At 42.7% G+C, this 26,636-nt stretch overlaps 1 protein-coding gene across 1 annotated transcript in view; it reads left to right on the plus strand.

Annotated features, from left to right (window-relative positions):
- Positions 1–8,746: 8,746 nt before the first annotated feature.
- The window catches only part of LOC126282006 (uncharacterized), a 33,824-nt gene continuing 15,934 nt past the window's right edge, over positions 8,747–26,636 (plus strand). The window contains exon 1 of the mRNA XM_049981398.1: positions 8,747–8,819. Within this exon, the coding sequence (XP_049837355.1) occupies positions 8,811–8,819 (9 nt within the window). The 5' untranslated portion in view covers positions 8,747–8,810. The remainder of the gene's footprint in view (positions 8,820–26,636) is intronic.

The following is a 26,636-nucleotide window of genomic DNA, read 5'->3' on the forward strand; positions in this document are numbered from 1 at the left end:
CTGCGATGAGCTGTCCGTACTCCCTTGACCACCGAACTCCCCTGATTTAAATCCAATCGAGAATCTGTGGGACTACTTCGATGTGGTTATACACACAATGGATCCTCAGCTGAGAAACCCAGCGCAGTTGTCCACAGAACTGGAGTTGCAATGGGCACGCATCCCTGTTGATACCCTCCAGAACCTCGTTGATTCTTTTCCTGTACATTCCACAGCAACCCGTTCTGGAAAGGGTGGTTATTCAGGCTTTTGACAGGTGGTCACGTTAATGTGACAGAACAACATATATGTCGTGCATCATAACCCACAGAACGGTAAATTATAAGAAGAGCAAGCCCTGCGTTACAATACAGAAACAGAGGATGGCTGGAGCTCATGGTGGCCTGCCAATGCATTTCTAATTTAGGAAAATATCGCACGAAAATCCGTATTCTTCATTTGCAAAATACGAATATTAGATGATAATATTTCCATTTATACTTTGTGAGTGGGCCTCATGGTCTGGTGGGAAACTGTGTACTTGAAAACATATTTGTGGCTTTACAAAGTAATGTATTCGAGAAATCTCAATCAAAAACTAAGATTAATGTGTCTTAGCCTGGGTTCACAGACAAGTAAAACTTCGTGACGTCGCGATCGCCTTATGCCTGCAAAACTATTTATTTGTAAAGCCCAGTATTGCAACTCAGACCTTATGGCCATTATCAAGGGGAAATAACTGCACTGTAACATTTGTCAAAATCTAAAACTCATCTGAACTGGCATGACAAGAATCTAGTTAGATCGCCTTCTGTTATTGATTACAATCTTCTTGTGTTTATGAACCTCTTTGAGCTGAATTGTAAATATGTTGCTCGTATTCAGCTTCATATTTGCTTGCATACACACTACAGCATTTGATGGACTAAAAGAGACCTTGTTTGTTTTTATAAAACAGAAACTGGTTTCGATGCATGGTATTCTGTGGACTAAGGAAATGGATACTCTTATCGATCAGCAACATAAGACATCATAGGATTTTTCATTAATGAGCACAAATTCTATCCAAGAATTTCCGACGTTTTAACAACGAATTAAAATATAATTTAACATCCGCTAAGGGAACTGACTGTCGAAAATACTTTCCTTCTTTCACCGAAAGAAAAAAAAAATTGTTTAAGATATCGAATTCTCTGTTGCCTAGATTAAGATCTCTGAGTCACATAAACCTCATATGCTGAAACATATATGACAAATAAGTAAAAACACCTAGAGCCGTCCTTCTGATTTTATTTTGTCGCTACCAGTTTAAACACTTCAGTGCATCATCTTCAGGCTGTTTTTGATGTGTTACAGGTTGATATGATCCCCATGCATAACACATCAGTTGCCAGCATTATTGGATACGCAGATAATGTGTCAGCACTCCAGCCATCAACTGCCAACTGACTCGAGAACCATTCAAATGGTTATCGAGTCAGTTGATGAAATCGCCTTCCGTTGACGTGTGAATATCGACTCTTCCACGCCGCCTCTATGGCAATCACCGACGTAACTCAGGCTTTATTTTTGCCGAAACTACGATCTACTAGCAGACTGCAATGTCTGACATGCAATTCTACATGCCTAACTGCATGAATTTTCACATCTAGTCCCTGACACAACTCTGAAATCAACTTTAACTGGTAATGCGTAAAGACAGTTCCACTCCGTCTTCATGGTAACGATCAGTGTCACTGAAGCTCTGTGACTGTTGACATGCAATCTACAAGGTTTCTGCAAATATACACATAGAGTAATCTATGTTCTCAAGTCGATTATCATTGGTTATAATTTATTAACGAAATAATTTTTATAGCTGCTATTTTGTATAATGTATCTATTTCCTCATTTGTTATTAACTATTGTATTACTGCTCTGTGTGTACCTAGTACAGCGTGTTTGGCTGTTACTGACGTAACGCAATATGTTGTGAGCGGACAGTAGTGTACTGAACCAACAACTCCGTTGCTCTCGTCAGCAGTTGACGTCCATGGATCCACGACGTGTGCTTCGTTCACCGCCACTGCTTTCCATCAAGGGTATGATTCTTCGTTAAAATTTTGTTATATTTTATGTATTTTACATGTAACTATTGTGATCACATTTCACTGTGAATGGATTCTATACTATTGGTTCAGTGTTAATGTTCTGAAGATTGTCACATTATGATCCAAATCGGTTACCGTTGCGAATAAATATTTTACTGAGGTCAGGAGTGTTTTTAATTAAATTTTTAAATTTTCTGGGGGATCGTCACTAACTGCAACAATGTTTACCATACTATGAGAGCTTACGATTCGACTGCAGAAACTCACGTAATCGTCGTACACGCGTTAATAACATACAAGATCATAATCCAGTTTCAGTCTCGATAAGCTTTTCAGTTTTTTTTCAGACGTCGATCGATGGGAGTCGCATTCTGATACACCTTGCTGTGTCGGTTTCGCCGGTACATCGTGATCAGCATTGCTATGGAGAATACATGATCGTCCTTAAGCCTTCGTGGCTTGCCATTACCTGTACATTTTTGCCAGCTGCAAGAGATGAGCGCTTTAGGGATGCTGGTTTCTTAGAGCAGGGGTCTCCAAACTACGGCCCGCGGGCCGAAACCGGCCCGCGTTAGCTGGCCGGACATACCCGGTATCCGGCACGCCAAATATTTGAGGTGGTACCTATACTGCCAACAATTGAGTTTCGAGGCCTATCGCGACCAATACACCGTGACATAGTCGGAGCTCTATCTTTACAAAAAGGAAGTTCATGGTTAAACTTGTGGCTATCCACAATAAACAGACTAGTTTGGCGAAAACATTATAAGTAAAAAAATTCTTTGCATTTTATTCTACTCACGAGTCTGGTGCAAGTCTTTCAAATGGACGCCACTTCGGCGACTAACCAGCGCACTGCAGTATAATATGGCAAGTCGCTTTCCTCAATATCTTCAAGAAACTCGCGGAACTGGCGATGATTGAGTGCATGGGATCTGATATAATTAACAACTGAAATAACGGGGTTTAAAACTTCTGACATATCTAAATGTTTTCCACAAAAAGACTGTTGGTTCAAATGGCTCTGAGCACTATGGAACTTAACATCTGCGGTCATTAGTCCCCTAGAACTTAGAACTACTTAAACCTAACTAACCTAAGGACATCACACACATCCATGCCCGAGGAAGGATTCGAACCTGCGACCGTAGCGGTCACGCGGTTCCAGACTGAAGCGCCTAGAACCGCACGGCCACACCTGCCGGCAGACTGTTGGTGAATACAATGCACTACTAATGGTTTTGAGCCACCGTCATTTTCTACGGCCTTAGAAAGGTGAGCAACAACACCTTTATTTTTCCCCACACACGTTTTTGCCACCATCAGTTGTCATACATTTTAATTTCTTCCACTGCAGATTGTTTTTTTAAACTGTTCTTTCAACTTCTTTAAAAATATCTTCGCCGGTGGTCGTCCCGTGAATACTGTGAACATCAAGGAGCGCTTCATACAATTCATAATTCTGATTCATCTATTGACTCATCCATGGCCAAAGGGAACCAGTCTAAGTCAATCTCGTCATATAGTTGTGCTGGTGTATTTTGTGCAGTGTCATCTGTTCTTCGAGCCACAGTGTTTCCCAACAAACTTTTTTTAAATAAATTAACTTTTTCTGGACACATTTCTTCTGCGTTGCAGTAATGCAGTTCTTAATTAATTCACCGTCGGTAAATGGCTTACACTGTTTCGCTACTAAATGAGCCACACTTTCAATTAGCACGAGTTGCTGCATGTGGTTCAGCATTTACTTTCTTAAACAGCAACTGGTGGGTTTTTAGCTGGCGTTTCAGAGACTCATACATTTCTCATCGTTCGCACCCTGTAAACTTGGAGTAATTCTGAGAGTGCTTAGTCTCATAATGACGTTTTATATTGTATTCTTTGAAGACTGATATTGCTTCATTGCAAATAATACACATTGGTTTGTTGCTTGACTCTACCACGAAATATTGACATCCCCACTAGTCTTGAAAATTCTGCATTCACTGTCAACCTTTCGTTTCTTTTCCATATTTGTACAGAACTTCACAAAAGATTGTAACCTGAAAATAAAATTGTGCTATTTAATACTAATAAAACTAGGGAGTAGTCTGCCTAAACAAAATGCAATGAATTTATTTTTAAGGTACTTTAATTACTAAATTAAATACAATTACACTGCAGTTCCACTAAAAAATACAGTGAAAAAGTACTCAAGTCGTGCTATACGTATTTTGATTTTCAGATTTTACTTGTCTCTTCGAATTCAAACTTTGAATTGTCCCACACTTCGTCGTCTCACCTACTAGTACAGTGCATAAAACACTTAAAAACTCGCAACATAGACACAATCATGTAACAGAACTATCAAATATATGCTCTGGCTCTGCTACTCGCTACAAGACTACATAACTAACTTTTTGTTGCACCGCTTGAAATAACAATGCGTTGACATACTCTACCTCTGTTACGTTTTGTAGTAATAGTGTTTAGTGTTGCTAACAATGATTTTGAGATTTCGCTAACTTTGCAGGACGCTTTCGTGAAGAATGTGCAGTGAGATGCTTTTTTGTCGGTGAAATTCGCCAGAATAAAATACGCCATAATTTCGGTCAGGTACGTCCACCAATCAAAATTATGTAATTAAATAAAAATCGTACTCCGTTTCAGTGCTAGCTATTCCCACAACATTAGATTTTTGGGGTTTCATCTTTCCTTTAGCCTTACATTACGATGATCATGGAGTGCTAGTGTGCTTTATTCCCGCTAGGTTGATCTTGGCCCTTATGACTTCGTGGAGGAGTCAATGTGGCCCACGGACTAAAATGTCTGGAGACACCTGGCTTAGAGCATTTGGACTGACCACGATGTTTAGAACATCTGTGATTGAATTGTAAGGAATTTGAGGGGAACATATGGTTCTTCCGAGAATCGAACTCCTTATAAATAGACATATTCTGGGAGTGTCTGCGATTTGAAGGTTAGAGTACAAACTGATTCCCGGGTAGTCTGTTCTGACCCATTAATCTTAACTTTCTTAGCATATCGCCTAACACAGATCAGTTTTCGCAGATAACTTCCTGCTTGATTTCTTTATCTTTTAGTGAGACGTCATTATTCTTAACGACTCCTTCTTTTGTAGTCATGAAATGGTATTTATTATTTATTTATCGTATGGCAATACATACACATCAGAAAGAAACAGCCAAATCACTAATATAAAAAATGTTAATAATTACAAACAAGCATGAAATGGTGAATGTAATCCTGAATACGATTTTCAGGGAAAAGGGTCTAGCCACTTCCGTGTTTGCAGCAGACCTCGAGTACTTTCACACCTTAATTTTATTCTTTCGCGAGTTACCTACATTGATTATCCTTTTTTTACAGAACACAGTCATGACATAGGAGATGGCCGAGGCCTATAGTATCAAGTCTATCGATCTTAGAGCTACAACTTCCGACAAACACATAGTAAGACCCTTTCCTGTCTCTTAGAATTCATTCACCTTTCTGAAGTTCACGCAATCGCTCAATCATAACAGTCTGTTGAAACGTTGGCTCGCTACTTACAGTTTTCAATGATAGAGATGAGATGGCACAAAATCTTGGGTAGAGCTTTCTGCACGACGAGGTGTTCAGTGGATTCTTGACTCTGTTTGTTGACTGTTATTGTGTCAACGAAGGCGATGCTCGCTGCTGTCGCATTTCAGTGCTGTTGCTCACAAATGTCACCGGACGTGTGGAGTCTTGATGACGTATCTCCGTCATTTCGCGTTCTGATTGCTTTGCTATTGTTGGCGTTGACGGACCCAGGCGCGGGATGAAGCTTTGTGTTGTGCTGTCACCAAGAGTATACGAGTGCTCCTTTGTTTCAAACAGCCCATGTCGATGATGTTTCGATGAATGGTTCGCAAGCTGACACTTGGTAATGGCGCAGCATTGAAATCTGCAGCACTTTGCGGAAGGGTTGCACTTCTGCCACGTTGAACGATTCTTTCCAGTCGTCGTTGTTCTCGCTCTTAGAGGATCTTTTTTAGGCCACAGCGATATCGGAGTCTGATGTTTTACCGGATTCCTCATCTTCGCGGTAAACTCGTGAAATGGTCGTACGAAAAAATCCTCACTTCCTCGCTACCTCGGAGATGCTCTGTCCCATGGCTCGTGCGCCAACTGTAACATCCCGTTCAAAGTCACTTAAATCTTGATAACGTGCCATCGTGGCAGCAGTAACCGAGCTGAAACTACGTCAGACACTTGTTATCTTGTATAGGATTTGCCGTCTGCAGCACCGTATTCTACCTCTTTACAAATGTCTGTACTTTAATATGCATGCATATACGTGTTTCTTTGGCGCTTCAGTGTATATTTTTTTGTATAAAATGTTTGAGTCATGGCGTGCGCTTTGCCTTTTTCTTTTCCGAGATTCCCTGATTCTTTATAAGGACTTATTTTGATGTGCTTTGTTATTTCTTCCACTGGAATAAGTAGCATGTAACTGAAATATGAATATTTCTACATCAGTTACGAACGGATGTCTTATCTCACACATGTACTAAGGTCAAGCTGTACGATAGTTCTCGTGTGTGTGTGTGTGTGTGTGTGTGTGTGTGTGTGTCTGCATAAGCAATATTACCTACAACAGTAACATATATATGTGCATTTAAACTTACATAGAAGAGGCATAAACAAACAGAAACTGATTTAGCTATCAGTTCATTAGTCTAGGGCAGCTGTACACGGTGTTTCACCTTTACAGGCACAGATTAAATGGGCAACTTCAGTACAGTGAAACAAGCAAATAATCCAACTAAACATAGATACGAGAAACCAATGGGTTTCCCTATATGGCGTATGGACGAGCGCAGTCATGTCAATGTAAGGAAACAATGTGTAAAGCTACGTTTATTTGCAAAACAATGCAACTGAAACGTAAAATAGATACTGATAAACTGCTCTCATTTGATTTGATCATTATTCAGGACAGCTAAGTACTTGCAAACTGCGTTTCGACAACAGGTGTATTGGTCATGCCTTGCCATTTCAGTGGCCTCCCAGGTCGTCTTATTTCAACGTGCTGAATGACTATTATTATTACTTGTTTGGGGAGGGGGGGTGGATGGATATTTAGAAACTTTGGCGTTTGCCGGTCCTATTCACAGTGCCTATGAACTCCGGGATGTTAGGATCGATGAGAAGACAGGCTGAAGCCTGCCTTCACGTGAACCGTGGCCATTTGGAACAGTTATTGCAGTGTGTTTGCCCTCAAATAGATAATGACAGTCTGGGTCCTGGAGCTCTGTTGTAAGCTGGTGACGTGCTCAGTCGTAATACATTGTGAACATTTTTGGAAAGTGACTATTAACAGTCGTCAGTTAATGTATAAAATGCACGTTTGACCACCGGTTCCTTTTTTATTTTAAATCCAAATATCGACCGGTTTCAGTCCCAACCATGTTTTTGGATTCTATCCCAAGACACAAGAAATACGTGTAGTATATAGGAAATGTTACAAAATCTTTTCCACCGAAGCGCAAAATATATCTGAATACTTACAGAGATAAAACAGTTTAGGCCACACATCACATCTGTCGTTACTTAAATAGTGGACACATCTCATATGTAGAGCATGCCATGAATTCCAGTGCGATACACAGAAGTTTTAAAGCCAAACACGCTAATAACATGAGTAAACAGACCAGTACTGGAGTGACAAAGTGCTGCAATTGTACAAAATATTGAGGAATTGGTCAAAATCTGTACAAAGTGTTTTCGTGGTTACAGTAACGATACAATACTATAAAATATTAACTACATTTAGAGGAAAACATCATATGTAACTTTTGTGCGTATGGACCTCGGGTGGCATTTAAACCTATTTCTGCACAATGTATTTTAACTTGCTTTTATGTTATGGATACTATTTTCATTACGTTTATGAAATAATTGACGTTTGTTTATATAGATTTCATGGGGTATATGCAAATATTATGCTACTGTGTAACATTAGGTTTTTATCATGATTTCTACCTTATATTGTAAGATTGATATTTTATGTTTGGGGTAGCAAATTGGTCATTCTGTTTACATGTGAAACTCTACAAAAAATGTTCGTCAAAGACAGTCCCATTCCCTGCATGCAGTAAAAAACTTATCATCGATATTCATAATCGAGATATTCTTGTGCCATATGACGAATATACTTTGTACAGATCTTTGACTAATTCCTCAATATTTTGTACAATTGTTGCAATTATGCCTTTGATTCTCTCTTTCTGTTTACGTATGTTTGCCTTTAAATGTCCTCTGTCCTACGCTGGAAGTCGTGGCATTCTCTACGTAAGCGACGTGGCCATTGTGACAGATGTAATGCTGTTGCCTAAACTGTTTTAGCCCCGTAAGTACTCAGGTATATTTTGCACTTCTTCGGAGAATATTTTGTAACATTTCCTGTATACTACATGTATTTTTTGTACCTTTGGATAGGATCCGTGGAGATGGTCTGTGACAAACCGGCCGATATTTGAGCTTTAAATAAAAAAGCAGCTGATGGTCAAACATGCATTTTATATGTCTAATACATCGTATCGGGAAAACATCGGAGCCCGGTGGACATCTTATCTTTCCCTTATCTTTCTGTATATATATGACGCAAAGAATGTTAACTAACGGTTTCTTTTAATCCTGTGAACGTGATTAGGAAGCTTTGTGCGCTGCACCTTTACGTTCTTTTTGATTTTATATTTTGTGAGCTACCTGAAGATGAATATGGTGAGTAAAAAGATACTTCTACCTGTATTTCCACTGGTGAAATAGCCTTTCAAGGAACGTCGCGCTCGCGTCATTTTCTGGCAGCGATGTAAGGTGCCGTACGGCGGTAGTATTGCATCCACCTATTATTTTGGCGAATCAGGTTTAGAGACTCCGTCTGGACGAAGTGATTCAAGTTTACTCCATTTTGTACTTATTCATAATCACTTCTGGCGAATAACAAGGTGGTTTCTTCCAGTTAGCCACTGGCACTTCCTCCCTCATTCATATTCTTCTAAGATTTCCTTCCTAGTGAACTCATCATCAATTTCACATTCATCATCAGATCTCCCATTAATCCTTCAGAATTTCCGAAAATCTATTGTCAGCTGATAAGTAACTCATTATGATGTCTTAGTGTATAAAACCCCACCTGCAACAGTGGTAATGTTTAGAGGTACTATGGTTTTTTTTATTTTTTTTGACATGATCCGAAATAACCGACAAAGCCGTTACTCAACGATTCGTGTACCTAATAGAACATAATTTGATCTAGGGAAACAAAATATGCTCTCGCACGTAATATTCAGTAAATACACAGCTATTTTCGGTAATGCTTACAAACTCTTTCTGAGTAGTGCTATTATTTGTTGCACAATCCTCACGCCAAAGTTTGATTACAACTCGTTTTGGCAAAAAGTCCGTCGTTTTTGTAGGGGGTTCGTACAGTTTCTTTCGTGCAGTCAAGTAGTACTTCTGTCTTCAGCGTTTGCGCAACATTATTTCTTTCTCGAGGAACGTCGGCTCAATAGCTGTATGATGGTTTTCTTCTCTTGAGACGTGACCTGCAAAGACACGGTTCTGATGCGTGGTGTTCAGAACACTTCAATTTGAAATTCTGTATATGTGGCATATGTATGTAGACTGAAAAGGGCTACAGATTACCACGTGAATAACACCTTTGTTAGATTTGTCCGTGCGTATGTCATTGCTCATAAGACAGTCCTGTGTTCTGTTATTTGTATTGTATGTTAGTTTTCAATATTTCCCCTATTACGTGATTAGTGTTAGTGTGCTATGTACTATTTTAGTTCAGTTCTCTTGCGATCTCTGCGTTTACCTTCTCTTGGCTTTCTAATTCTTTACCACGACCTGTTTTGTCTCTGCTCGTTTCTGTCTTCTGGTGGATTATGTAGCATGTAAATTGAAGATCAATTTTTTGCGTATCATCCGTGTATGGGACTCTCAACATATATTTGGAGTTTTGTCCAGCATCTGATAATTCGAAACAACGAAACTAGTTGAGAATATTAGCACAGACTTCAGAATCACACCTTCTTCAGTTATGCATTAGTGCACTAGGCTGTTTCGCATGTTCGTACCTGCAGAACAGCTTCATAGAGCGGGTTGTTGACATGTCAATCTGGCGAGCGTGTACAGATATTCATTTTGAGAAGGCTGAGGGAAACAATAGGAGTGGAACAAGGACATGTCTGTAAACGCTGGATGATACCGTATCTCATGACAATTTCCGAGATGTGATTGACAGTACTGGCGATGTAGCTAACGTAACTCAAAGCGGAGAGCACTGTTTTAATATATATCCTAGTAGAAGTAATGTAAACTTCGCCGGAGTTCTGTGACAGTACAGCATTAGAGAAGTAAAGTCAACGTTTAACATTAAGAAATTTGTCCTCACTGGGACACGAGCCAAGACCCTGACAGAATCTTCATTACTCTTTCTGATATACCAGCACATACTTGTTTATGATCTCATCAAGGAGAACATGACGCTTAGCGATGTCATTCATGTGCTTGAAAATAAGCTCCCTGTCGGAAGTGACAAATACAGCAGCAAATAAACGATAAAATTCTCATCCTATAACAAACGGTATGGCCTTTTACCAAATACATCGAGGCTGTCGACCCGCATACAAACAAGACCTTTATGATATGTGACGAACTGTTTAAACTTCCTGATTATCATGCATTAAGTAGCTAACGATGCGGTAGCGATATGGGGAAATTTTAGCATCCTTTCGGAACTGACAACTGTCCATTTAAGCACGTAGGACTGAATTGAAAACGTAGCTATATAATTATAATTACGCCTGTAGCACTATGATTAGCATTTCGAATAGCGGAATGAATACTTTATTTGATACCAGTGTAGAATGAAAAAAGCTATGGGCATTTATGTGCGTTCCCAATGTTGGTTATGATGACAAATTTTACTGCTGACTTGTCTGAGTTGAGATTATTCACTGCTCTGTCAAAATCTGACTACATTTCTGGCTTACAAATTTCTTCAAGATTAACCTCCTCTTCTTCTATAATTCTTTGTGGCAATTCACTCTGTCGTATTTTCTCTTCTGTGTGCCAGTCATCTGCCTATCTTTCTTTTTTGCGTTTAATAGTTGTGTTCCGTCTGCATCTCGTAGGTTAGAAGCTTTACTGTTTAGTTTTCTGAAGCTGAGTCTTCATGAACACTATTTGAATTTTTTCTACGACCATATCGTTCTCAGTATCTTTACATCTTACTCTCATTTATCCTGACGGTTCTCTATGCATTTCCTTTTCGTTTAAATCCTAGCAAGCTTTATCGCTGGAGTACTACTTCACTAGTAAAATTCTTCTATTTTCTTTCTTCTTTTACCCTCAACATCGAGTATATCCTGAGCCGCACACTTTCCATTCACATTCACTTACACTATATCTATAATGCCCTCTCATCTATTAATTAACATGTTCTTTATTGTATTGCACCGTCCGTCTGTTTAACTACTCTAAACGTTTCTTTAGGCCATTGAACTTACCTTACACAATGTTCACTTCATTTCATCGAGTCTGCCCTCTTATTGCACCTTTCCTACCAGCTGTGATTTTCATCTTTGTTCACTCAGTTTCCACATAAACTCTCTTTATTTTCTGAACGTTCCTTTGTGATGTGGGCATGTTAACCAGTCCTGTGATGGTGACTGTTGGTGGGTTTTTAGACCTCATAATAATAATTCAGACGCTATATAATTCACTGTAGCTTATCCTATAATCTAACTCCCTATTTGAAAGAATCCCGCCACCTACTGTACCATTCACTGCTGCTATTGTTGTTACCCTGTACTTATCTGACCAGCATTCTCTTTCCTCTTTCCACCGTACTGTACTAATACATACTGTCTAACTTTATCAAAGCAATCTCTCTTTCACACGTTCAACATTGCATGTTTGGATTGTTAGAACTTTATTGTTTTCCGTCCTCTTGCTTGATAACCCTCTCCTGAGCATTCTTTTAAAAGGAAGACTAGTTGACTTCCGGAATTCTGGTCATTATTAGATATTTAATGGTTATGGATACACTATGCGCGTTTTTGCCTGGATTTTTAGTCCTCCAGTCGTCAGACCGTGTTAACAGAGATTATCCGAATATTAACTACACATGACTTCTAATGGCAGAGTCCGCACAGACGAGGCTGTCCGCAGCCCGCCGCCGCCGCCGCCGCCGCCGCGACTGTTTGCTGCCTACCGCATTTCCCGTAGCGGTGCCTCGCAGCTAGGCCTCCGCTCCGTGCATGTGTCCACGACGCTCACATGGGAACTTAGCTTACTGCCTCAAGATCTTGGCTCCTGTCGCAGTAATCTCTGGCTGTGTGTGTGTGTGTGTGTGTGTGTGAGAGAGAGAGAGAGAGAGAGAGAGTGAGAGAGTGAGACAGAACTGGATCGCAATATGTCTCTGGTTTCAAATTTATCTGCTATTGATAAGGTTCCTTCTTCAAATGTGTAATATTTCGAACAAACATTTTCATTTATTACGGAAGATTGTTCAAATGGCTCTGAGCACTATGGTACTTAACTTCTGAGGTCATCAGTCCCCAAGAACTTAGAACTGCATAAACCTAATGAACCTAAGGACATTAGACACTTCCATGCCCGAGGCAGGATTCGAACCTGCCACTGTAGCGGTCGCGCGGTTCCAGACTGTAGCGCCTAGAACCGCTCTATTACGGAAGAGAACCGAATGATAATTTTAATCTGTTTTCGTCATTTGTGAGTTAAATAAACGTTGCCCAACAGAGGAGAGAAGCGAAGGGCATGACACATGCGCACGTCACACTTGCAGGCTATGGGAAAGTGAGAGCAATCGCGTGATATCTGCAATCATGTGCCCAAGCTCATCAGGTGTGCCTTCCCACATCGAGAAGCTCACTGGCTTGTCTCACTGAGCGAGGACACGCTGGTGATCTTCGGCAACTTCCGCCAACGTTCGCGAAGGGTATTCACACACTCTCTCGCACACCGCACACACATACAGACTACGCCTATAGGCACTCACTTGCAAGGTTCTCCCAGAGAGCCCAAAACTGTAGTAATTACCTAGAATCAGGTACAATAGCAGTACGAGGGCTATCCCGAAAGTTTTTAGCAGCCCATAAACCGTAAGGCGGAGGACGATGGGGTCGCTTTCATTCGAAAGAGCGATGTTTTTCGACCTTGGGACGTGCGTACGCAGCCCCTGGTTAGCGGTGATCCCCTTCACATCGTGGTAAGAAAGCACAGGCAGTGCTGAGTCAGAGACGGTGTAGGATGAAGCTGTTGCGCCGCGACTTTCGCGCCATGATTTTTCACGATTATAAAAAGGGTTTAAGTGCCGAAGAATGCTATTCTTCTTTGCTGCATGTTTTTGGTGAAGCTTCCCCTTCTAGGGCCACAGTTAGAAATTGGTTTCGCAAGTTTTCGAGGCGTTGGCAGTCAATTGAAAATGAACCTCGTCCCGGTCGGCCAGCAACAGCTGTGACTCCTGAAAACGTGGATCTTCTTTGATCATTTCCCTCACAGTATCAATATCTTACATTTTGTGACACTGAAGGGACCCTAAATATTGGATCAACAGCAGCACAGACCATCGTTTTACTTAGAGATGTGCCCGTTGGGTGCCACATTCCCTGACAGAAAGCCAAAAGGAGGCGAGAGTGGACTGGTGTCGTTTCATGTTCGAAAAATTCAATGGAGGGAAGTCCCAAGACACCAACAATATCGTCACAGGTGATGAAACGTGGGTCTACCATTATGATCCTGAAACGAAGCGACAGTCTTCTGTGTGGTGCTTTCCAGAGGAGGAACCATCCACAAATGTTCGATGAAGTCGGAGCTCTGGAAAAAAGATGGTGGCAACTTTTTTCACAAAGATCAGGCGTCTCACCTCTGTGACCTTGGACACACGTCGTACAGTCAATGCTGAATGGTACACGAACGATTGTCTTCCAAAAGTCATCGCCACATGGAAGTCACAGCATCCAAAGTCCAAGAGTGGGCACCTTCTGCTACATCACAATGCATCTGCGCACAGGGTTGCCAGAACGATGGACTTTCTGGAGAAGGAAAAAGTGGAAGTGTTACCCAATCCCCTGTATTCACCTGATCTGGCCTCCTGTGACTTCTTTCTGTTCCCTAAACTAAGGAAAAAATTCGAGGGCAGCAGTTGTCATCAGATGAAGAGGCCATTGCAGCGTACAAGAGTGCACTAAGTGACATCCCAAAAGAAGGTTGGACTGACATTTTCTAAGTGGTTTCAGTGAATGGAGAAATGTATACATGCTAATGGAGAGTATTTTGAAAAGTTGTAGAAGTTTTTCTGCAAATAATTTTTTTCACACATTCTGCTAAAAGCTTTTGGCATAGTCCTCGTACATGACACTACACAAATTACCACTTGGTAACGGCAGAAGCCGGTAATAGTGACCGTAAGTAAAAAAAAAAGCAACTGGAGTTGTTATTTGAATCCAAGCAACATTGCTTTGCTACGTCTGTTCAGGTATCGTTACAGATGCCCCTTATATGGAAAGATTGGCTGCCTTCACCGTCGTAAAGATAGTCAATCTAGTGTATGAATTTCTGAATTTTTCATAAAAACTGCAGTTTATTAGTCAGTCCTGTTAGAGTCAGTGATTTCTTACATCCTGTGGCTATGGATAGATTCACCGTATTGCTGTGCATGGAAACGAAACAACGCTTGTGATAGTACATTTGATACATACACTCCTGGAAATTGAAATAAGAACACCGTGAATTCATTGTCCCAGGAAGGGGAAACTTTATTGACACATTCCTGGGGTCAGATACATCACATGATCACACTGACAGAACCACAGGCACATAGACACAGGCAACAGAGCATGCACAATGTCGGCACTAGTACAGTGTATATCCACCTTTCGCAGCAATGCAGGCTGCTATTCTCCCATGGAGACGATCGTAGAGATGCTGGATGTAGTCCTGTGGAACGGCTTGCCATGCCATTTCCACCTGGCGCCTCAGTTGGACCAGCGATCGTGCTGGACGTGCAGACCGCGTGAGACGACGCTTCATCCAGTCCCAAACATGCTCAATAGGGGACAGATCCGGAGATCTTGCTGGCCAGGGTAGTTGACTTACACCTTCTAGAGCACGTTGGGTGGCACGGGATACATGCGGACGTGCATTGTCCTGTTGGAACAGCAAGTTCCCTTGCCGGTCTAGGAATGGTAGAACGATGGGTTCGATGACGGTTTGGATGTACGGTGCACTATTCAGTGTCCCCTCGACGATCACCAGAGGTGTACGGCCAGTGTAGGAGATCGCTCCCCACACCATGATGCCGGGTGTTGGCCCTGTGTGCCTCGGTCGTATGCAGTCCTGATTGTGGCGCTCACCTGCACGGCGCCAAATACGCATACGACCATCATTGGCACCAAGGCAGAAGCGATTCTCATCGCTGAAGACGACACGTCTCCATTCGTCCCTCCATTCACGCCTGTCGCGACACCACTGGAGGCGGGCTGCACGATGTTGGGGCGTGAGCGGAAGACGGCCTAACGGTGTGCGGGACCGTAGGCCAGCTTCATGGAGACGGTTGCGAATGGTCCTCGCCGATACCCCAGGAGCAACAGTGTCCCTAATTTGCTGGGAAGTGGCGGTGCGGTTCCCTACGGCACTGCGTAGGATCCTACGGTCTTGGCGTGCATCCATGCGTCGCTGCGGTCCGGTCCCAGGTCGACGGGCACGTGCACTTTCCGCCGACCACTGGCGACAACATCGATGTACTGTGGAGACCTCACGCCCCACGTGTTGAGCAATTCGGCGGTACGTCCATCCGGCCTCCCGCATGCCCACTATACACCCTCGCTCAAAGTCCGTCAACTGCACATACGGTTCACGTCCACGCTGTCGCGGCATGCTACCAGTGTTAAAGACTGCGATGGAGCTCCGTATGCCACGGCAAACTGGCTGACACTGACGGCAGCGGTGCACAAGTGCTGCGCAGCTAGCGCCATTCGACGGCCAACACCGCGGTTCCTGGTGTGTCCGCTGTGTCGTGCGTGTGATCATTGCTTGTACAGCCCTCTCGCAGTGTCCGGAGCAAGTATGGTGGGTCTGACACACCGGTGTCAATGTGTTCTGTTTTCCATTTCCAGGAGTGTATAAAACATAACCAGAAATGATAACTACATTATAAATAAACAAATAAGTGGTTTTTGGTTTCATTTCTGCATGTTTGGAATTCCAGACTGATGTTTAGTGGCCAAATTAACAACTAAACATCTAGGTTTGTGCTATACAGAATTGATATTACTATACTTCCCGATCTGGCTTTCATTGTCCGCAACTGGTATCAAAATTGTTAAACAATCTGATGGTGTGACATAGAGTAATGGTGTAAAACGCTAAGCGTATTGGCCAGTTGTAATAGTAAACCAGTTAACAAATAAATGTCGCTTGACAAACAGTCTCGTGTGACAGGGAAAACATGACGCTACTCTGGAGCTATGCTTGTCAGTGCAACTATTTGAATCAAATCTTCTAGGTTTTCAAGCCACATGACTTCGATTAAACCACTTCAGCCATCTTCGACAGGAAAAAATCCCACTGTTTTACAGGGAAGGGACGACATGCCGTTTGTATAGGCGCTATTGCAACGCGTGGAACTTTCCAGAGCGGGTCGTAGTGATGCATGCTCGGGAAGGTCAGTCGAGCAGCTGATAACAGCTGCAGCCCACCACGATGCCGGATGAGTCAAGAAGTGCTGCGACAGGACGGCGCAACGTTTGAAACTGTCGCTCCCGACCTCCTATAGTTGACAAGCATCTGTCTTTGTTGCCATTCAGAATTCGGAGCCCAGCCCCATGCCCTGCAGTGGACGACTGGTCTCGATTACGATCGTTTATTCTCACCTCGGTCCCCCAGTAGCACGGACGAAAGGATGACTCACAAGAGGAACAATTCTTCTGGCGCTAATGCTGATGCTGAGTGAGCGTCTAAGGAGAGCAATCAGCTAACGCCATCAGTCTCCTATCCACCACCCATGACACGAGCAGTGGACCCAACCTGTGTACAAGAATACGCCTTTGTTTATAAATTGTGCTCCGTTTACGTTCTTCATGGAATGTTCAGCTAAGGCCACCTTTAATCACCACTTGTTTTACACGCCGCATATGCTCAGTACAACACTAAGCAAAGGTGCTAATAGAAAATGCTCCTACATTCGTAGGCGACACTGTACGCACCTAATTTTCGAGGACGTGCGTCGTCTTTAAAGGGACGTAACGTAGTTTGTATCCTGGAGGTGCACCAGAACACTGGTCTCAGTCCATGTTTCGGCAACTAGCACTCAATCTTTCTGCTCGTTGTTCCACAATATGGAAAAAATGTAGTCGGATTCGCCTGTTCAGCCGACTCCAGCAGGGAACAATTATTACTGTTGACGGCAACGGCATAGACACTTCTGTCGTAATCTCGGGCATTTTAATCGAAGTGATATCGCTTGAAAACAGAAAAGTATATCGATGGAGGCAACCGTGAAAAACTCGGAGGACAAACACAACTACTTATTTTAATGTGCATCATGTCTTTAAACGCATTGTGTAGACAGACACAGAATAAGAAAAGGACAGACAGAGAGCGAGAGTTACGGTGGGGGAGGGCGGGGGGGGGGGGAGGGGGCAGAGGAGAGAGAGAGGGATGACAAGAGGATTGGAGACAATGGGAGATAGTAGGGGGTGGATTGTTCGAAGTTTACCAATGGGTGGTGACAGAGAGGGGTGGGGGACGACCACTAGACTAATCAGCAGTTCTTAAGAAGTACTGCTTTGTACAACAGGGAATAAGACTATCGCCACTGAAGTACAGCCACGCCCCAGCACCCTCCGACATGACAGCTGCCAATGTCCGGAATAAGGCTGTGTACAACATTTTCGTGTTATTAGTCAAGTTATAAATTTGAGGTGTAATGTTGTGTACAGCCACAATAACTCTAGTAGGCATCCAGCTTTGAAACTTAGCATGAATATTTACTTTGTCAGCCCAGGTGAATATGGAAGCATGACGTGATCAGGTGAATTTAAGTTTCCCCAATTTCGGTGTCTAGGAAAAAGTAATGCTGTATCTATCAGACAGGAAAACTGCCACTAACAGAAGATAAACATCTACTGGGCTGTGTGTGCGACTAGTGAAGGTTCTAATACTGCAGTTTTGATGTGACCAGGAAGGTGACTGTCGCCTTATATTTTCAAACGAAGTTTTTTTATTACAGGCTGACTTCTACACAGGCTGATGTCTAGATTATGTGTGTGGCCGGTGTTTCAGTTCTAAGTCAGCGAAACTGGCGAATGATGTGGCATTTCTGTCATATTTCAGCTCACGTTTTATCGTGTTTTATTATGTAGTACATATAAGCTTATGCTGCTCTAAATTGGCGAACAGGCAAGATTGGTAGACCTATCCCTGCAGAAAGCCACAGACGGTCACGAAGCATGATTAGGTGGAATCAGTAGAAGCAGTGTCGTTCTGGAGCGTGTAGAGGTTGCGGTGATTTACCTACTAGGCTTGATGTGAAGAGCTATACTTTGATTACTTACATTTACTGTTTAAATGTTTGTCACGGATCCCAGCTATGCTGTCGACGTTGTCCACACTGACAGGTTTGTAATTATAATTCCAGTAACTGTAAATTAGTGCTAGAAGTGTAAATAAAAATATCAGTTACATTTTAAATCATGAGTAGAATGAGATGGTCAACAATAAACGGACCTTTAAGGAAGACTAGCGTTCATATGCATGATGACCACATGTTTTTACTATGCTTATTTCAGTTTATCAGAAGTAAGTAGAGTTCAAATGGGCCTCAACTAGGCAGTGTTCAAATGAGCCTTGGGAACAGTTTATAATAGGCAGTCGTCGATTAGTATCCCGGCAGGCAATACGTGTGCGCCTGTGCGAGTATTCGAAACCTTTGATGCAGACATTGCTGCTGGGCTGACTTACAGGATTTTTTTCAAGCCACAGCGATGTAGGAGAATTGATGTTTTACCAGATTCCTGATATTGACGGTACATTCGTGAAATGGTCTTATGGGAAAATTCCCACTTCCTCGCTACCTCTGAGATGCTGTGTCCCATGGCTCGTCCGCCCACTATAGCACCACATTCAAAGTCACTTAAATCTTGGTAACCTGCCATCGTGGCAGCAGTTACCGAGCAGAAACTACATCAGACACTTGTTATCGTGTATAGGCGTTGCCGTCTGCAGCACCGTATTCTGTCTCTTTACAAATGTCCGTACTTGAATATGAACGCGTATACTTGTTCCTTTGGCGCTTCATTGTGTATTTTTTGTATAAAGTGTTTCAATCGTGGTGTGTGCTTTGCCTTTTTATTTTCCGAGTTTTCCCGATTCTTTATAACGACTTATTTTGATGTGCTTTGTTATTTCTTCCAATGGAATAAGTGGCATGGAACTGAAACACGAATATATTCTAATTAGTTGCGAACTGAGGTCTTATCCCACAGCTGTAGTACTGTCTCGCTCGCTGAATGGTAGTTTTCGTGTGTGTGTGTGTGTGTGCGCCGATTTCCTAACACTGAAACGGGTAGATGTGTGTTTAAACTTGCTTAGAACAGGCATAAACAAACGGAAGCTTATCCAGCTATCTTTTAATACCTGTAGAGCAGCTGTACACGGTGTTTCACCATTACAGGCACAGACAAAATGAGGGGACTTACAGTGAAACAAGCATGTAATTCTTAAAAACATAGATATGAGAAACCAGTGGTTTCCCCGATATGGACGACCGCAGTCATGTCAATGTTAGTAAACTCTTAATGTCTAAAGCAACGTTTATTTCCAAAACACTGCAACTGAGAAGTAAAATGTATATTGGTAAACTGCTCTCGTTTGATTGGATCATTATTCAGGACAGCTAAGTACTTGCAAACTGCGTTTCGACAACAGGTGTATTGGTCATGCCTCGCCAATTCAGTGGCCTCCAAGGTCTCGTTATTTCAACGTGGTGAATGACTTACTACTTTTTTTTAGGGGTGGGGCGCGGGGGAGACTTATATTTAGAAATTTTGGCATTTGCTAGTCTTGTACACAGTGCTTTTGAACTCCGGAAAGCAAGGGATGATGAGGAGACAGGTTGAAGCCTGCCTTTACTTGAACTGAGGCAACTTGGTACAGTTGTTATTGCAATGTGTTTGCCCTCAAATGCATATCGACAGTCTGGATCTCGGAGCTCTGTTGTAAGCTGGTGACGTGCTCAGTCGTAATACGTAGTGAACATTTTTGGGAAGTGACTATCAACAGCAGTTAGTTAATGTATGAAATGCACGTTTGAACATCAGCTCCTTTTTTATTTAAAACCCAAATATCGACCGCTTTCAGTCACAGAACATCTTCACGGATTCTATCTCAAGTCACAAGAAATACGTGTTGTAGATAGGACATGTTAAAAAATCTTTTCCAACGAAGTGCAAAATATATCTGAATACTTACAGGGTTAAAACAGTTTAGCCCACAGCATCACATCTGTCACTAAAATAATGGCCAAATCTCGTATGTAGAGCATGCCATGAATTACAGTACGATTTGCAGAAGTTTGAAAGTCAAGACGGCTAATAACACGAGTAAGCAGACCAGTACTGGAGTGACAAAGTGCTGTTATTTGTTGCATAATCTCCACGCCAAAGATTGATTACAGCCAGTTTTGGCAAAAAGTCCGTCGTTTTTGTAGAAGGCTTTCGTATAGATTCTTTCGTGCCATCAAATAGTACTTCTATATTCAGTGTTTGCGCAAGATTATGTCTTTCTCTGAGGAACATCGGCTCAATGGCCATATTTTTGTATGATGAGTTTTTTTCTCTTGAGACGTGACGTGCAAACACACGGTTCTGCTGCGTGGTGTTCAGAACACGTCAATTTGAAATTCGATATTTAGGCTTATGTACGTAGACTGAAAAGGTCTACAGATTACCTCGTGAATAACACCTCTGTTAGATTTGTCTGTGCGTATGTCATTGATCGTAAGACAGTCCTGTGTTCTGTTATTTGTACTGTATGTTAGTTTTCAATATTTCTCCTATTATGTGATTGACACGCCAATCTGGGGAGCGTGTACAGATATTCATTTTGAGAAGGCTGAGAGAGACAATAGGAGTGGGACAAGAACGTGACTGTAAAAGCTGGATGATACCGTATCTCATGACAATTTCCGAGATGTGACTGGTAATACTGGCGATGTAGCTAACGTAACTCAAAGCTGTTTTAATATATATATGTTAAAGTAGAAGTAACCATGAAGCTCAATCAGGCATGTGCGTCACTTAATTTTGACTTGGTTCTATACCATTTCAGGTCAAATATACTAATCATGAATAATGACCATCTAGTTTATATGGCCCTTATTGCCGGATCTTACAGATTAGATGTAGACTTGATCGTAAGTTCATTCATGACCATTTGTGTGCTGAGTCAATAGGATGTTCATGTGTTGTAACCATAGCTAAGCAAATGCTTAACATTTACGTCTCAAAAAAATTTTTTTAGACCTAGTCATAATAATGACGATGTTGGCTTCATATTATCCTTCCCACCCCAAAGTTCTTTTTAGGCGATTAAACTTCGTTCTTAAGCACAAAAGTTTCCTAGACAGGCCATACATGTAAGCACATGATGTCTTCCTCATATCATGAGTAACGAATACTTTATAAATGTTATTATCCATAGCTCAGTTGGTAGAGCACTTGCCCGCGAAAGGCAAAGGTCCAAAGTTCGAGTCTCGGTCCTGCACACAGTTTTAAAATTGCAGGAAGTTTCGCTACTTATGATGCTAATGCTGAGTGAGTGTATAAGGAAAGCAATCAGCTAACGCCATCAGTCTCCTATCCACCGCTCATGACACGAGCAGTGGCCCCAACCTGTGTACAAGAACACGCTTCTGTTTCTAAATTGTGTTTTGTTTGCGTTCTTCATGGAATGTTCAGCCACAGCTCCCTTTAAGCACCTTTTGTTCATTACGTTGCGTGTGCTCAGCACACCGCTAAGCAAAGGTGCGAATAGAAAATGCCCCTGCATTCATAGGCGACACCGTATACACCTAGTATACACGTGCGTCGTCTTTAAAGATGACGTAACGTATCTTGTATCCTGGAGGCACCCCATCTTCCTAGTCGTTACACAATATGGAGCCGGCTTCGCCACTTCCGCTGGCTCTAGAAGGGAACAATTTTTACCCTTGACGGCGTAATATCGGGCATTTTATTCTGTGACATTGCTTGAAAACGGAAACTTTTATCGATGGAGGCAACCATGATAAACTCCGAGGACAGATGCAACTACTTATTTTAATGCGCATCATGTCGGGAAAAGCCTCATGTAGAGAGAGAGAGAGAGAGAGAGAGAGAGAGAGAGAGAGAGAGAGGGGGGGGGGGGGAGGGAAAGATGGACAGACAGAGACAGAGTTACGCTGCTGGTGGCCAAAGGGGGGGGGGGGCGAGAGGTTTGGAGAGGAGGAGGAGGAGGAGGAGGAGGAGGAGGAGGAGGAGAAGAAGAAGAAGAAGAAGAAGAAGAATGGAGATAATGGGCGATAGGAGGGGGGCGGACAGTCTGAAGGGTACCAACGCACTGTGACAGAGAGGGGTGGGGGAGAGGCAATATACTAATCAGCAGTTCTTAAAAAGTACTGCTTTGAACAATAGTGAATAAAATTCTATCGCCTCTGCAGTACAGCCATGCCCCAGCACCCTCCGACATGACATCTGCCAATGGCTGGAATAAGGCTGTGTACAACATGTTAGTGGCATTAGTCGCCTTATCAGTTTGAGGTTTAATGTTGTATAGGACCAGAATAGCTCTAGTAGGGATCCAGTTTGAAACTTATGAATATTTACTGCGTCTCTTAGCCCAGAGGAATATGGATGCATGATGTGATCAGGTGAAATTAAGTTCCCCCAATTTCGGTGTCTGTGGAAAAGTAATAGTGTATCTATCAGACGGGAAAACTGTCACTAGCAGAAGATAAACATCTGATGGGCCGCGTGTGCTGTTAGTGATGTCTCAAATACTGCAGTTTTGCTGTGACCAGGAAGGTAACTGTCGCATTATACACTACTGGCCGTTACAATTGCTACACCACGAAGATGACGTGCTACAGACGCGAAATTTAAACGACAGGAAGAAGATGCTGCGATGTGCAAATGATTAGCTTTTCAGAACATTCGCACAAGGTTGGCGCCGGTGGCGACACCTACAACGTGCTGGCATGAGGAAACTTTCCAACCGATTTCTCATACAGAAACAGCAGTTGACTGGCGTTGCCTGGTGAAACGTTGTTGTGATGCTTCGTGTAAGGAGGAGAAATGCATACCATCACGTTTCCACTTTGATAAAGGTCGAATTGTAGCCTATCGCGACACCGCTGCTCGCGTTGGTCGAGATCCAGTGACTGTTAGCAGAATATGGATTTGGTGGGCTCAGGAGGGTAATACGGAACGCCGTGCTGGATCCGAGGGGCCTCTTATCACTAGCAGTCGAGATGACTGGCATCTTATTCGCATGGCTGTAACGGATCGTGCAGCTACGTCTCGATCCCTGAGTCAACAGATGGAAACGTTTTGCAAGACAACAACTATGTGCACGAACAGTTCGACGACGTTTGCAAACAGCATGGACTATCAGCTCGGAGGCCATGGCTGCGATTACCCTAGGCGCTGCATCACAGACAGGAGCGCCTGTGACGGTGTACTCAACGACGAACCTGGGTGCATGAATGGCAAAAGGTCATTTTTTCGGATGAATCCAGGTTCTGTCTACAGCATCATGATGGTCGCATCTGTGTTTGGCGATATCGCGGTGAACCCACATTGGAAGCGTGTATTCGTCATCGTTATACTAGCGTATCACCCGGCGCGATGGTATGGGGTGTCATTGGTTAAACGTCACGGTCACCTCTTGTTCGCATTGACGGCACTTTGAACAGTGGACGTTACTTTTCAGATTTGTTACGACCCGTGGCCCTACCCTTCTTTCGATCCCTGCAAAACCCTACATTTCAGCAGGATAATGCACGACCGCATTTTGTTATGTCCTGTTATTACCTCTCTGGATACAGGAAATGTTCGACTGCTGCCCTGGCCAGCACATTTTCCAGATCTCTCACCAACTGAAAATGACTGGTCAATGGTGGCCGAGTAACTGGCTCATCATAATACGCCAGTCACTACTCTTGTTGAACTATGGTATCGTGTTGAAGCTGCATGGGCAGCTGTACCTGTACACGCCATCCAAGCTCTGTTTGACGCAGTGTCCAGGCGTATCAAGGCAGTTATTATGGCCAGAGGTGGTTGTTCTGGGTACTGATTTCTCAGGATCTATGCACCGAAATTGCGTGAAAATGTAATCACATGTCAGTTCTAGTATAATACATTTGTCCAATGAATACCCGTTTATCATCTGCATTTCTTCTTGTTGTAGCAATTTTAATGGCCAATAGTGTATCTTCAAATGAAGTTTTTTTGTCACAGTCTGGCTTGTACATAGCCTGATGTCTAGATTGTGTGTTTGATCGGTGTTTCAGCTCCAAGTCAGCGAAACTAGCGAATGGTATGGCATTTCTGTCGTATTTGAGCTCACGTTTTATCATGTTTTATGTAGTACATATAACATTATGCTGCTCTAAATTTTCGAACACGCAAGACTGGTAGACCTATCCTCAAAGAAAGCCGCAGACGTTCACGAAGCAAGGGAAAGGTGGTGTGAGTAGGGGCAGTGTCGTTCTGCAGCGTGTAGAGGGAGCGGTAATTTCCTACTGGGCTTGGCTGACTGAAGGTATTTATCGTTATAGCAGTTCGTATTCCTGATTTAGAAATTTGTGGCAACGGAATGAGGTGGCATATCTTTATGCTGAGACTCCCATTGTAGTGGCGTTGAAGTATCCCGGTACTCTCTGCTCGTTACTCCATTTTGGAGTCTGCGGCCGCCGGAGAAGAAAACCGAAGGGGACATCAAGATTACTTTAGAAGACACGAGGTAAGTAAACATCCTCCTAAAATTTTATGGCGGATACAGGAGAGAATTGCTCGATCTTTCCATTATGTATTGGTCAAAGTAATCCTCCCCCCCCCCCCCCATTTGCCACAATTCAAAAGAGAAACTACCGCCGTTCGCCTGTCCGACCAAGTAATGTGTAACGGCAAGAACATTCCACATCAGATTAGTTAATTACTTAGGAAAGCAATGAAGGTATACCGCTACAATGGTCATTTTCTCAATAGTACATTGGTAACTACATTTATTATCTCAGTAGAAACAATCGTTTGCCACAATAGCTTGTTATTTTCAAATGGTTGACACATGTAAAGATGTGTAAAACAAGAACATCACCATTTCCATTGGTGTTCTCATATTGTGATAGTTACGATATGGGTGATTACGTGACGTGGCACCCGCTAGGGGGCACGTGGTGCTGAGAAATAGTTGCCTGTTTCTGACGGCACTTTTCGGAAATGACAGGTTTATTTGTATTCTTCACTACTTCCTGGTGTGTTGGAAAACTCTTACACTTAGTTTCTTTGCTTACATTTCAACTTTTTGTTGTGTACAGAAGTAGTTTCAGACTTTCGGACTTCTTTGTGGATATTTACATTACATTGTTCCATATTTCTGTAATTGTTTCTTCGTGTTGGTATATGTGGAACATTTTGACAGTAGTGTTTTACCCACCAAAAGTGAGGTGTGACTGAGTGTGGTGTTGCAACTGTTTAGGCATGGGACAGGGTTTGTTGGTAGCACAGTTGATATGTCATGTTGCATTCCTGATTTCGGTTCTCCAAAGAACTCCGCTACACGCCTAAAGGTGGATTCTTCAATATAGATGTGGTGTTGTTCTTATGGCCTGAAAATGGTTCAAATGGCTCTGAGCACTAAGGTACTTAACATCTGAGTTCATCAGTCCCCTAGAACTTCAGACTACTCAAACCTAACTAACCTAAGGACATCACACACATTCATACCCCAGGCAGGATTCGAACCTGCGATCATAGCGGTTCCAAATTGAAGCGCCTAAAACCGCTCGGCCACAGCGGCCCGCTCTTATGATCTGAAGTCCCGATAGTAGTTTTATGCACCTCTCCATACTACTCTAACTTGTGGAACCCTCTTCATCTCTGCCGAAATCTACATCTATTAGAAACTGCTCACTATACTCTTTCCATGGTCTCCCTCTACAGTTTTCACCCCCCCCCCCCCCCCGCCGACCCCCCCCCCCCCCCCCGCAGAATTTCCCTATATTGCCGAATTGACGAAGATCCCACACCGCAGGAAATGGTCTCCTATCACTCAATCCCTTCTCTTAGTCAAGCTGTGCCACGAATTTGATTTTTACCTCATTTGACTCAACAGCTCAGCATTACGTACTCGATCTGTCACTTTAATCTTCAACATTCTTCTGGAAGGTCACATTTCAAAAGCTTCTTTTCTCTCTTGCCTGAACTGCTTATCATTTATGTTTCAGTTCCGTGTGACGCTACACAGAAG

The sequence above is a fragment of the Schistocerca gregaria genome, chromosome 7 (assembly GCF_023897955.1).
Source record: "Schistocerca gregaria isolate iqSchGreg1 chromosome 7, iqSchGreg1.2, whole genome shotgun sequence".
Classification (NCBI taxonomy): domain Eukaryota; kingdom Metazoa; phylum Arthropoda; class Insecta; order Orthoptera; family Acrididae; genus Schistocerca; species Schistocerca gregaria.